Below are 13,648 nucleotides of genomic sequence, written 5' to 3'. Positions count from 1 at the left end.
ATGACAAAAAGTAATGCTCGATTACCACGCTTGTTCTCAGCATCTCTTTTAGTTTGCAATGTGCACTTAAGTATTTGGCCTTCTTGAAATACAATAGTTGCTCGTCATGGGCTTCGGAAAATCGAGGGAACGATCAATCCCTCTAGTGGCTGAGACTAAAGAATAGATGTATCGGGTGCCTTCACCCGGGCAAGCAGTACCGATTAGGCTAACCTCCACTTCTTTCCAACAGAGACATCGCCGCGCGGAACTGCCTGCTCACCACCAAGGGGCCAGGAAGGGTGGTCAAAATCGCAGACTTCGGCATGGCCAGAGATATCTATAGGTGAGAGCGCTGATCTGTTGTTGTTTGTTTTTTTCTGTACACACCGCAACCGCTACCTGACTTCTTGCTGTTCAATGATAGACAATCCCCGCCCTCCGGAAACTAAAAAGGGAATGCCGCATCTTTTTTAGCAAGAACACGAAACAACCTTCGTGTTTAAAAATCTTCAGCACCGCTCGTGCGTTGTCTGACTTTGCTGGTGATATATGTGCTTGCACGTCAACTAATTGCAAAGGCCCATTGGTGACTTAACAACAGACCTTGCTTAACAACAAACCTGACAGAGTGAAAGCTGCTTAGGATGTCTGAGTGGCTTTCAGAGCTTTGCTCTGTGCACGTTATAAATTTTTCTTGACTCGGCTAAGCGAGAATTGAACCTTCTCGCAAATGCTGTGTCCGCTCCTCTCGGACAGTACATATACACGAACATTCGTTTCCGTCCCACCACATCGGATCATACAGCCCTGGCTAGCGATTGGCAGTGTAATAAGACGTTTGCACACAACACAGCACAATTAAGTAGTGTCAGTGTTGCAAGAATGTGTGCACCCTTCTAAAAGTTCCCCCTAAACTGCTTAAATTATTTCCAAAGGTTGACGCACATGGTTTGTAGACGTATTGACTTTTCTTTTTCAGTCCACGATTCGACTGTTGTGGACTTGACTCGTTCATGTTCACGACGTGAACTTATGCTGTCTTACACACAACTTGGGTGCAGCTCTTGGTTTTCCTTTTTTCATGTAGGTAGGTAGGTAATAAACTTTATTGAAGTCCTGAAAAAGTCATCACGCAGTTTTTATTGAGTGTAGAGAGAGGGAAATAATTAAAAGGAAGAGACAGGGCGGTTAACCTAGACGAACTGGTTTGCTACCTTGTACGGGGGTGGGGAAAAGGGTCGGAAAGAGGATAGATATAGAGAGATATTTATTTATTTATTTATTTATTTATACATACTGCCAGTCCCAATGGGGACTATTGCAGGAGGGCAACCAAAAGATACTATAGATAGACTTACATTGAAAAAGTGAAAATGTATGACTACAGATCTTATACGATATTACATGGATTATATGGGAGCATAAACAATGTGGTGAAAAACATTTAGAACACAGATTAGGTACATAATAGACGGTTATTAATAACATGCAAGAAATATCACTAATAAACATGAAAGACTTTTTCATGCGTACGACACTGATATACTTATCATGATCAAAAGGCACTCAAGAATAGAGCAAAAAAAAACATCAATTTAACTATGGGTGGCACGATATAAAATAAATTAGAAAAAAAAACCACATGCACACACATTCAGGGAGTTTCGATCACAGTCGTTTGGACAGGCCGGTTGAACGCAAGAAGCGCATGAGCGCCTTCACAGCCTTCTTCTGCGACATAAAGTCCTGTCGGCAGCGTAGGAGTCTTTCTTCCGAAAGAAGCTGATTATCCAGTTCATCTAGTGCACTGCGGAGTGACTGCCTCTGCGAGCAGTATTGTGGGCATTCACACAGAATGTGCCAAGTTGTTTCATCACTGCCACAATGGTTACATGCAGCAGTGTCAGCCATTCCTATGCGGAACGCGTACGCATTGGTAAATGCGACGCCCAACCATAATCTGCACAGCATAGTAGCGTCTCGTCGGCGTAATTCCGGAGGAATTAGAAAATTGAGGGTTGGGTCTAAAGTACCTAACCGTGCATGAATGAAATGTGACTCGTTCCATTGTGAAGTGGTGCGCTTGCGAGCAAGCATGCGGAGTTTCCGTGCAGCGTCAGTTCTGGAAAGCGGAATTGATATTTCATCGCTTTCAGAATGGGCAGAACGGGCAGCTCGATCGGCCCGTTCATTGCCAATTATCCCACAGTGACTTGAAAGCCATTGAAAGGCTATTTCATGTCCTTTCTCAATAAATTTGTCCTTTCTCAATAAATCAAAACAAATGTCCTTCCTCAATAAATAAAAGAAATGAACAACTTTCAGTGACTCAAGGGCGGCACTGCGATCCCTTTTATCACCTTTACGCCACGGCCCGTACGAACAGCTGGTATTTGAGATTGCAGAAAAGATTCATTGAGTGTAAAAACAAAAACTAAAAACACGCTCATCATATAGGATCATTTTGGGGTTGTTGCTATTGTTTTGGTTTGGCTGCCACATAGTGCCGTGGGGTTACTCACTGATCCTATATGAAAATGCGCGAATCTAGGAAAACTGTCCTTTCGTCATTGAACCGTTCTGAATCGCCAACGCGTTCGTTGGCGCACCACTACGCAGGGCGGACTACTACAGAAAAGGAGGCAAGGCGATGCTTCCAGTCAAGTGGATGCCACCCGAGGCTTTCCTGGACGGCATGTTCACCAGTAAGACAGACGTGTGGTCATTCGGCGTCCTCCTCTGGGAGGTCATGTCCATGGGATACATGCCCTACCCGGGACGAGGCAACCAGGAAGTCATGCAACTGGTGAGCATCATCATCATCATCATCACCAGCCTGACTACGTCCACTGCAGGACAAAGGCCTCTCCCATGTTCCGCCAGTCAACTCGGTCCTGTGCTTGCTGCGGCCAATTCATACCCGCAAACATCTTAATCTCATCTGCCCACCTAACCTTCTGTCTCCCCCTAACCCGCTTGAATTCTCTGGGAATCCAGTTAATTACCCTTAATGACCAGCGGTTATCCTGTCTACGCGCTACATGCCTGGCTCATGTTCTTTTCCTCGTCTTGATTTCAACTATGATATCCTTAACCCCCCTTTGTTCCCTAATCCACTCTGCTCTCTTCTTGTCTCTTAAGGTTACACCTACCATTTTTCTTTTCCATTGCTCGCTGCGTCGTCCTCAATTTAAGCTGAACCCTCTTGCTAAGTCTCCAGGTTTCTGCTCCGTAGCTAAGTACCGGCAAGATGCAGCTGTTATATACATTCCTCTTGAGAGATGGCGGCAATCTACCTGTCATGATTTGAGAGTGCTTGCCAAATGTGCTCCACCCCATTCTTATTCTTCTGGTTACTTCAATCTCGTGGTTCGGCTCCGCGGTTATTACCTGCCCTAAGTAAACATAGTCTTTTACAACTTGAAGTGCACTATTACCTATCTCGAAGCGCTGCTCTCTTCCGAGGTTGTTGTACACTACTTTCGTTTTCTGCACATTAATTTTAAGACCCACCTGGTGAGAATAGACAGCCGTTCAAAATTATGATATGCGTCTTATGTAACAACGTGACTACACGCCACACTCACGATGTGCTCGCGGCTGTTTCGCTAGCTTTGCATATACCGAATTTGGTATTACGGGACGTGAATGGATGTCGAAGCTAAGTGACTGGTGCAAACATGATAATAGTGAGATGCGTGTCATGTAACAACATGACTACATGCCGTGCTCATGATGTGCTCGTGGCCGTTTCGCTAGCTTCATATGTAACGCGAATGGACGACATAGGTAAATGACACGTAGAAACATGATCCTGACATGTGTGTCAAGTGACAACATGACTACGTCCTACACATCATGGGCTCGTGGCCGTTACGCTACCTTCACATATGCTAAAATTTGGTATTACATCATGCGAATGGTTGAAGAAGATATGTACCTGGTGCAAACATGATAATCATGAGATCCGTGTCATGTAAGAACATTAATACACGCCACACTCAAGGCGCCAATACACTTCGACGTGAGCCGGCTCGCGTGCGCGCCAGCGTTCGTTTTATCGCGTCACGCCGGTGATGACACACCAGCCGCCGATATTCCCCTATTAGAGATCAGTGGATCTGCCCACTGACCTTTATTGTGGATCAGCATGCCATATACTCGCAGGTGCGCACCGCGCTGCGTTGCTTTGACGCATGCGAGTTTGAGCGCACACGGCGTCCCTCCGACATGAAGAGAGGCAGACGCAGTGCTGTCTAAGTAGCATCGTCGACGCGAAAGGCAGCAAGTTGCATTTCGCGCTGGTTGCCACCGGATTGCGCCGGCGGGCGCTGGTCGCGCCGGTTGCGCCTGGCGTCACACTATAGAGTTCTTGCGTTTTGCTAGCGTGGCGTCGCTGCGGCCATCCTGCGCGTGCTTCAACGTTGCGTCGGAGTATATTGGGCCCTTGATCACGCACTCGCCATCGTTGCGCTCGCTGCACATGTACCAAATTTCGTCTGACGGGAAGTGAATAGAGGACGAAGGTAAATGACACGTCCAAACCTGATAATCATAATAATCGGTTCATGTAAAACATGACTACATGTTTCGCTCATAATGTTCTCGCGGCCGTTTCACTACAGTTCCACATATACCAAGTTTGGCATTATGTGGCGTAAATGGACGGTGAATGTAAATGACATGTCCAAATATGATAATCATGATATGGAGTGCATGTAAAATATGACTACATGCTGCGCTCATAGCGCGCTCGCGGCCGTTTCGCTAGCTCCATGTATACTAAAGTTCGTATCAGGTGACGTTATAATAGATGACAAAGGTAAATGAAACGTCTAAACATGTTAATCGTTACATGGACGTCATGTGCTGCATAATTTACCTCCGCCTTTTAACGTTGTGCTGATTTTAAGTGATCTATCACTCTTCTTAGTTCCTGCTTCGCATATCATCGATTCCCTCTGTACGTGGGATCTGGTAATTTTTTTTTATTTTCTTCTTGTTAATCTTTTGTTCTGTCATATGCTTCACTTGCTCAGTGGGTAAATGTAGGTGTATTTCTGCTGTTGTAGCCTTTTAATTTGTTTGTTCTGGTTAACAGCTTTTTGCTAACCTTTCTATTGTTCACAGATGTTTCGGTTTGTAGACATGTTGTTAGCATTCCTACTTTCCCGCTTTTATGATGTTGTGGCCTTCTATTTTGTTCTGCTTACCTTTTTGCTCTGTCGCATGCTTTAAATGATGGGTGCTTAAGTGCCGGAGCTTTTACGGTACTATGGCTTTTTTTTATTTTTTGAAATCATAAGCGCGCTCTGTAGGCATTGTAGATGGGTTTGCTCACGCATGTTTTGCTCCTGCGCTTCGACTGTGCATGGCATCCGGATGGATTGAAGCCGGATGGACATCGCAACGTCCTAAGAAGCTTCGCCCTCAAATTATTTGTGCACACAGTTCACAATCTACTAGCCAGGCAGTCATTGTGAAAAAACGTAGCAGAACTGACTCAGTCAGCTGACGTCCTCATGCCGTCTGTGTAGGTGACGTCGGGCGGCCGCCTGGAGCCCCCCGCGAACTGCCCGGGACCTGTGTACCACGTGATGACGCAGTGCTGGCACGCCACGCCAGAGGAACGTCCCTCGTTTGGCACCATTCTGGAGCGGCTGGGCTACTGCATCCAGGACCCGGACGTCGTGTCGGCCCCGCTGCCCGTCTTCCACCGGCCACCCTCCTTGGAACGCGACGCCACCGTCATGAGGCCGCCCAATGCCGATAACGTGTGTTTGCAGGTGGGCACAATTATTCCGAAGTATTGTGCATGCATATATTTCTTACAGGATACGGAACCTCGGGGGAAGACACTTGAAATGCACAAAAAATTGGCGCCTTATCTGCATGTTGCACTGCAAATACCGTGGAAAGACATAGACTTCTGTGAGCAGAGACTGAATGAAATGTTGATTAGATGCAAAACGGCTCTTTTACTAGCCTGTCTAACGCTGTACCTCCGTCTGCACTGTGCTACCCTGGCCGCAGGTGTTGGGGCGCTGCCAAGTAGATCCCACCTTCCCTCGTAGTGCACGCGCGTTGACGTCGCTCTCTCCCTAGCATGTCGCTGCTCGCCACGTGTCTCTTTCGCTTCACCCTCTTCAACGCTCGCAACCTTCGAGCGCACATGGGATGAACAGTCTTTCTGCGATGAAACTTACAGGAAACCCAACCCGCCTCCCATGTCATTGTGTTTCAAACAAACGCTCACTCGTAAACTACAAAAGCCACAAAACGTCGAAATCGGAAAAGGCAGAGCAGTACAGAGCCAGAGAGCCACGTCTCTGCTCTCTGTCTTTGTTTCTACTGCTCTGCTTTTTTTTCGATTTCGACATTTTGTGATCATTGTAGTTTACCAAATATGTGCCTACTTGCCCAACAAGCAACTCTTCTAAACCTTCACTCAAGTGAACGCTACACCGAGTTTCGCTTTAAACCGTTCTTCCTGCACCCGCGTCGACGCCCGCTTCAACTAGGTCAGCACCGTGCGCAACGCTGCTGCTTCGCATTCTATAAGGGTTTCCTCAAGGAGACGGTCCATATTTTTTTTAAGTGTGAATACACTTTATAAGCGACCCCAAACCATCCACCGCCGGCGGCGGCGTCCGCAGTCTTCTCTCTATCTTTTAAAAAAAAGAGGACTTGGCGGGCCGCAGCGCGACGCTCTACCGAATAAGCCACGGACGCGACGCTGATAGGTCCCTCCCCCTTCGCTCGCTCCTCCGCTCTCCTCGCTCGCTGCAGCTGCGCGCGCACCCCCCTCTCTCGCGCGCCCGCCTTCTCTCTCAGTCTCCCGTCGAGAGCGGGTCGTGAGGGGGAGTAAAGTTAAAATCCGTTGGCATTCGCCAGTGAGTTAACGTAAACTCCCCCGTGTGATCAAATTGCGATTCCCAGGAACCATTACACCATAAAGGCACCATAGTGTGATTAATAAATATACTAGTGCGAATTAATAAATACCCCTCATAGCATCACCCCGTGTATTCGCACTTAACCATGTTCACCCTCGGGGAAATGCTTGGGAGTTTTCTTTTATGTTCTGCAAGAGCAAATCTTTGAATATAGGATTCTGATGGCACTGCGTGAGGCATGAATAATCTTGGAAAACAAAAAGATGGTCTACGATATAACGAGCACGGAGTGCACGCGCAATCTAGGAGGCCATAATTTGTAGAATGCAAGGACACGGGTAGGTGGCAGCACCGCATTGTTTTTGCGAAGCGTAGGAAACAACCGCCTTTTCGTGCATAGAGGCACATTGTCAGCACAGCGTAAGAAACGCTACGGTACATTTAATTACTTTTGTATGCTTTTTCCAGTACAAAGAAACGCACCGTAGAATATTGACGTGTTGATATTGTGCCTCAGCTAAGCGCAATATTTGCCTTTGAATTGCCAATAGGCACACGTATGAACGCGGAAATCACATTAACATTGGTGGGCGTGGAGGAAATGGTTTAACTTTAGCCATTTCAGTTGACAGACAGACAAGTCGACCAACAGACAGATAGACAGAGAGAGAAAGAAAGAGAAAGTACTTTATTGGACACAATGAGCCGGCAATTTGGTCTCGGTGGTTTTAGGTGGCAGCTCGTCGTCCCTGGACACGGGTGGCATCCTCGGCCTGCCGGACGGCCCAGAGTTGGTCTTTCAGCTCTGGGCTTTGGAGGGCCGCCTCCCAGTGGCGGCGACACCGACGAAGGTCCCTCGCGGCTACCGCAGCCGGGGCGGCGGCAGAAACGAGTGAGCTCGAGGCTCCCTGTGATTTGGTATTGACGGCCGCTATAGGCGCATCGCCGCGCGTTTTCATGACTGCTGTCACCGGCACATTCCCAGAACATGTGGCTCAGCGTTGTTCTGTGCCCGCACGCGTTACACATATCGGTGGGGTATAGGTACAGAAAGAGGTGGCGTAGAACGACCGGGCTAGGGTAGGAGTGGGTGTGGAGTGAGCGAAAGCTTACGGCATCGTGCCTGTTTAATTTCTTGTGCGGTGGCGGGTACCTACGCCTTTCGAGCCTATAGTGTTGGGTGATGTCACGGAACGTTGTAAGACGATCACCCCATCACCATTCTGAATCTTGTTGTTGCGTGCATATCTTGTGTCTCTATCCAGCAGATGCATCGCCCCGCTCTCGGAGTCAGGGGCGCGCGGCCTCATAGTGGGTCGTGGCTCGGCGAGTGAGACCTCGAGCCGTGGCGTTGGCCGCCTCGTTTCCTGCGAGAGGGAATGCTGATGTGTGCCGGGGTCCATAGAGGAAAACCGTTGAAATTTGGCGTTGTGAGCGCAACGTTGAGTTGACATCTTCGCACATTTGAAGGCTTCGCGCGAGATACGGCCGCGCGCGAAACTGCGGATTGCCGCTTGCGAGTCGCTTATCACAATCTCTGAATGGGGCGATGCGGGGAGTGCTAAGGCTATCGCGGCTTCTTCGGCCGCCTCCGTGTGTCCCGTCGTCACCGTGGCGCTCGCGAGGAGTTTGGCCCTGATGGTCAACGACCGCAGCTGCGTAGGCTCTTCTCCCTTCCCCATATCTCACGGCCTCTACGTATACCACGTCCGTACTGTTACCAAACTTCTTTTGAAGCTGTCTAGCACGCTCGTTACGCCGTCCGATGTGGTGCGTGGGATGCATGTTACTAGGAATCGTCGGAACGATCAAGCAGTGGCGGACTGAGGCAGGGACCTCTACCTTTTCTCCTTGCTGAGTGTGATGTCTGATGCCCAACGACTCAAGTATGTGACGACCCGTCTTTGATTTTGTTAAGCGTTCGTACTGCACAACGTCATGGGCCTCAATTAACTCGTCGAGAAAGCTGTGAAGTCGAAGCTTAGAAATCTTTCGGTACTCGCGTTGATCGGAAGGCCGATCGCTCTCTCAAGCCTTTCGTATCATGCAGTTGATTTTGTTTTTGTTTTTCTGAGGTAAGGGGCCTTACCACTTGAGGTAAGGGGCAACGTATGTTATTCGGCTTATCGCGTAGGCCTGCACGAGACGGATCGCGCAGTGTTCGTGCAGACCGTTACGTCTATTCGTGATACGGCGCAAGAGTCTGATCGCGTCGTCTACTGAACGACGGAGTCGGCGCACAGTCTCACTATTATGGCCATTCGCCTGTATGTGTAAAACCCAGAATTCGAATTCTGTCTTCGTGTGGTATGGAAGTGCCGTATGCCAACAGAACACGTATTTTGAGGGATTCTCTTTCCTCGCCACGTGGGGTTCTGCGGCCTCTACTTGTGGGATTGTAGACTAAAAGTTCGGACTTGGTTTCTGAGCACTCGATTCCCGTTCCTTGCTAGTATTGAACTTTGTCTACTACCGCCTGTAGCGTTCTCTAGACGTGATCGTCACAACCTCTCAGTAAATACAGTCCTCTTGCATGTTTTGCCAAGGCGCTGCGGTTACATTCGATACGAACGCAAGGTCTGGCAGCGTGTCCGCACTCACTCGAATGCCCCTGCGTGTTGGATCGGCGGGGTTCGCTACGAGTTCTAGCCGTAGGTCTTGCGAGTCTTCCCAAAGGTGTTTGCCTTTAGGCGTTTCACGCGTGTGTTCCCAGGTCCCGTGCACCGCATTAAAATCACCCGCGACTAGCAGATGTTTCCCGCTAACGGCCGTGCTAGCCTTCTGGAGCAGCTCCCGAAATCGGTGCTGCAACGTGGGTTTATATACTGTATACGTTAAGGACAAACAGTCCTCGCCCACGTCTAGGATTTAATTCTACGAAAACGTGTGGTATATTTGCATACTCAAGCTCACGCTGAGCCACTGTGACGTTACGTCTAACAAGCACGGCGACGACCGGTTCTAGAGGCGGTGACGGCAGTGACCGCGGGTGCACTGACGACGTGAGGGGGACGCCCCGCCGCCCGCGCCCCTCGGCAACTCCCGGCGACCCGCCATGTGCCGAGCAGGATGTCACCCGTTGTTTTCTCTGTCCGCTATCTGTCGCTGCCACGTTTATGGCTTTGTAACCAGCTAGTTTTGCTGGATAGTTTGTCTCCTGTAAAATGATAACATCTGATTTCATTTCGCGGCCACGAGATAGCCCCGCTTCCTTCTATAACCCCGGCAGTTCCACTGCCAGATCTTATACTGCTGTTTGCTAGTGCTAGTGCCATTATGTGCGTGTCTAGCCATGGTGATAGTCCCATTCAGTTTAATCCATCGCCATCAAGGCAACTTGGGTTCGACTGAATTTGCGTCTCTGCTCTGTCAGCGTGTTTTGCTGTTGTTTACTTGGTTGCTGTCTAGCGTACGGCCTGTTCATCGTTCTAATCGGTCTGCCCAACAGACAGAGAAAAAAAAATCCACTGAAGTATTTCAAGAACGATCATCGTCCTCAAAATTAATTGAATAGAGACCGTCACTAGAGTGAATGTTTCAAGAAATTGTCTTCGCTGGCGCACCCTTAAGTGTTTCAATGTCAACCGAAATCGTGACCACTGTACGCGAGGCCCCATGTATCGTTTTCCGCCGCTAGAGCCAGTTGGGAGAAGAAGGGTTAGACAAAAATTAACGCTCGTCTGTTTTGCAGTCACCAACCTGACTGCGTCCACTGCAGGACCAAAGCCTCTCCCATGCCTGGCCGAATAACCCGGCTTTGTCTTTGCTGTGGCCCTGTTAACCGCCCCTGCTTCACAGTCTCATCTCGCTCAGGCGTATTTAGAATGTAGAATGATTTTATTTTTAATGGCCTGTGCCTATCTGTACTTGCGGACAAGAGCCAGTAGACCTATAACAGGTGTTGCTCAGCGACACTTGTGGTATATTGATGAGAATGACCTGACAAATACAATAAGTGTAGTTAGCTGGTCGCTACCAAGAGAAAAGTGTAGAAAATGGTTTGCACACCAGCACTGACCACCGCTGCAGGACAATTCCAACAGCCAGTGATCTAAAATCACCGCTTCACCCAAGCAGTGAATCCCACCTTGCGCCGGCAAACTTCCTGAATTCATGTTGGTCGTCGCTGGCTGCAGCTTTCACCTATTTAAAACCCCCTGTATCACTCTAATACAATAGGAATTGTTCGTCGTACTCAATGCATGACATTGGCATGCATGCCTTCTGGTATTGTAGAGGCGTTTACTGGACGGCAGTCAGCAACATTATACGCCCCGCCGCGGTGGTCTAGTGGCTAAGGTACTCGGCTGCTGACCCGCAGGTCGCGGGTTCGATTCCCGGCGGCGGCGGCTGCATTTTCGATGGAGGCGGAAATGTCGTAGGCCCGTGTGTTCAGATTTGGGTGCACGTTAAAGAACCCCAGGTGGTCAAAATTTCCGGAGCCCTCCACTACGGCGTCTCTCATAATCGAATGGTGGTTTTGGGACGTTAAACCCCACAAATCAATCAATCAATCAGCAACATTATACGGTACAGCGACAGCCAAGAGAAAGCAGGTACGCTCAGTGCAAACGGCGTTCTTTGAAGAAGGAGCTGAACAGGACGGCTCTCTAAAAGGTGTCTATGCACAGTGCAACCCAATACACAGTTCTAAAGCTTCGTGACATTATTCATGTTGACTATAATATCGGCCGCACACGAAGTGCACTCGGTCTCTGTTGCAAAAGTACGCACACTGACATGCAAACCTTTCCATCCCCCTTTTATTGCTCACCATGTGTACGGATGGAATAACTTAAACAATGAGCTACATTCAAGTGTACGCTGCTGCTTTAGTATCTTGCACATGTCTGTCATTAGCAAGCTGGGAACGACTCTTGAGAACTGTTCCGGCAAACTGGTACTTATAAAATCGCGTCGTGTTGGCGCGAACCACAGCACTATCACATTTTGCCGTCACGGTATTGCTCCGGTTGAGATGAGATCCCATCATGGAGCTGCATTTTAGAAGTTATTTGCAAAAATTAATAGTTATTATTCATTGTACAACAGCACTATGCTATAGCATGAACAACTCTCTTTCATGTAAAATAGCCATCATTTGAAGTACTTACCGATCGATACGCAAAAATGAAGGACTATGTAATGCACACACTTTCGTTCCTATATAACGTCTGCAATTCAGACTTCAAAACTTATACCAGAGCCAAAATTACTATTAGCGACCACATTTGTAGCGACATTATGCGGTGACTTCGAGCTATTTCTCATGGCCGTTTTCATGACCACGCAGAACAAATGTGCTTCACTCCTTCGGATAAGTGTTGAACGTTTTGAGTGCTGTGTAGATGTACAGCTTGTTCATTCTAATTTACTTGTATGAGTAGTGTTGTCCAATGCACTAAAGTAGTTCTCACGCATTCAACATCACAAATATTTTTAAATTGATGCATGCATTGCATCAAAATATTTCTTGGAGGGCGTAATTAAGAAATCCTAATTCAAAGATTACTGCGCCCGCATACCCGTAGTCTGGTGCCATTGCCCCACACTGCATGCGTCTCACAAACTTGCCTTCTACGCAGGTCTACCGGTCCGAGAGATCCGAGGTCCAGTCTCCTGGCTCGGAGGACTACCTCATCCCCATGCCGTCGTCAAACTACTCCCTGAGCACGGAAAGAACCGAACTGCAGTCGGCCTCTTCTTCGCTCGACTCCATGGACAAGTTGCTGGGCGGAAACGGCAACCAGCCGACCGTCAGGGCTCCCGCGCCCCCCGAGAAGCCGACGACATGGGAGACAAGTTTCACCACGACGCCTCCCGACGAACTGCCAATCCGGACACCCCTGCAGCAGCCCTACTCCAACGTGGCGCTCAACTGTTAGTGGGCGCGACTTCAGCGAAGGAACTGGGAAAGACGTGCCGTATAGGTAGATGACGTGGCACGCCATTCGCCGCTTCCTCTTTTACCGCTCGTCGGAAAATTGCCTCCCTTTCTTGACATGGCACAGGTGAAACAGACTGGCGTCGTTTGGACGTGTTCTTCTAGTCGGGTCATGAAGTTGAAAAAAAGAGTGTGAGTTACTTCTTAGATGTCGTGAAGCTTCGCAAAGTATATGGGTGATGTCGACCGGGGGGAGGTGTATGCCGGTTTACTTAGTCATGTTTCTCGCAGATTTGGTGTGAATAGTCAATCTTGTTCTTGCATTGGTTTTTAGGGAGTGAAGTAGAGAGACTAGGTGGTACCCGTTACTGTTGACTTTTATCGCTTGGTCTGCAGATGATTACTCGAATGTCAATACAACCATGACGGGTGAGGATGGCAGAGACAGCATGATGATGATTTGGACCATGCTATTACGCCGAGTGTGGGCGAAAGACTTGCCGTTTGACTTTGAGGTCGATCAGTTGTTTAAAGCTCTCGCCCTTTTCATTCAGAGACATACCTGGTTGGCGTGAGTTCTGTCCAACGCATTGGTGCTGCGATGGAAACCGTATTCACAAAGGAGATGGTCAGCGAGGGCCACAACAGGCATTCATTCACCTGTGACTTCGCTAGCAATCGCTGAATCGAAAAAACGTGAATGAAAAAGAAGGCATAGAGCTTCTCAGCGCATGTTCACACCTTGTGACGTCAGCTATTCCCGAATAGCAATGCCTGCGAGTTCTATGTTGCAGCTCGAAAGGCGGTCTTCTGGTCGGAGCTAGGACAAGATACATGAGGCAGGAAGAAGAGATAAAGCGAGACCTCTCATTTTTTTCATAATGCG

The 13,648-nt window shown here is 48.6% G+C and overlaps 1 protein-coding gene across 1 annotated transcript in view; it reads left to right on the top strand.

Annotated features, from left to right (window-relative positions):
* Alk (Anaplastic lymphoma kinase) overlaps nucleotides 1-13,265 on the top strand; it is a 251,749-nt gene extending 238,484 nt beyond the window's left edge. The window contains exons 23-26 of the mRNA XM_075866168.1: nucleotides 233-325; nucleotides 2,602-2,788; nucleotides 5,520-5,768; nucleotides 12,464-13,265. Of these exons, the coding sequence (XP_075722283.1) occupies nucleotides 233-325; nucleotides 2,602-2,788; nucleotides 5,520-5,768; nucleotides 12,464-12,763 (829 nt within the window). The 3' untranslated portion in view covers nucleotides 12,764-13,265. The remainder of the gene's footprint in view (nucleotides 1-232; nucleotides 326-2,601; nucleotides 2,789-5,519; nucleotides 5,769-12,463) is intronic.
* The last annotated feature ends 383 nt before the right edge of the window (nucleotides 13,266-13,648 follow it).

This window comes from Rhipicephalus microplus, chromosome 6, assembly GCF_043290135.1.
Source record: "Rhipicephalus microplus isolate Deutch F79 chromosome 6, USDA_Rmic, whole genome shotgun sequence".
Lineage (NCBI taxonomy): Eukaryota > Metazoa > Arthropoda > Arachnida > Ixodida > Ixodidae > Rhipicephalus > Rhipicephalus microplus.
The sequence above is the reverse complement of the archived record's forward strand: the minus strand, read 5'-3'. Positions and strand labels throughout refer to the sequence as shown.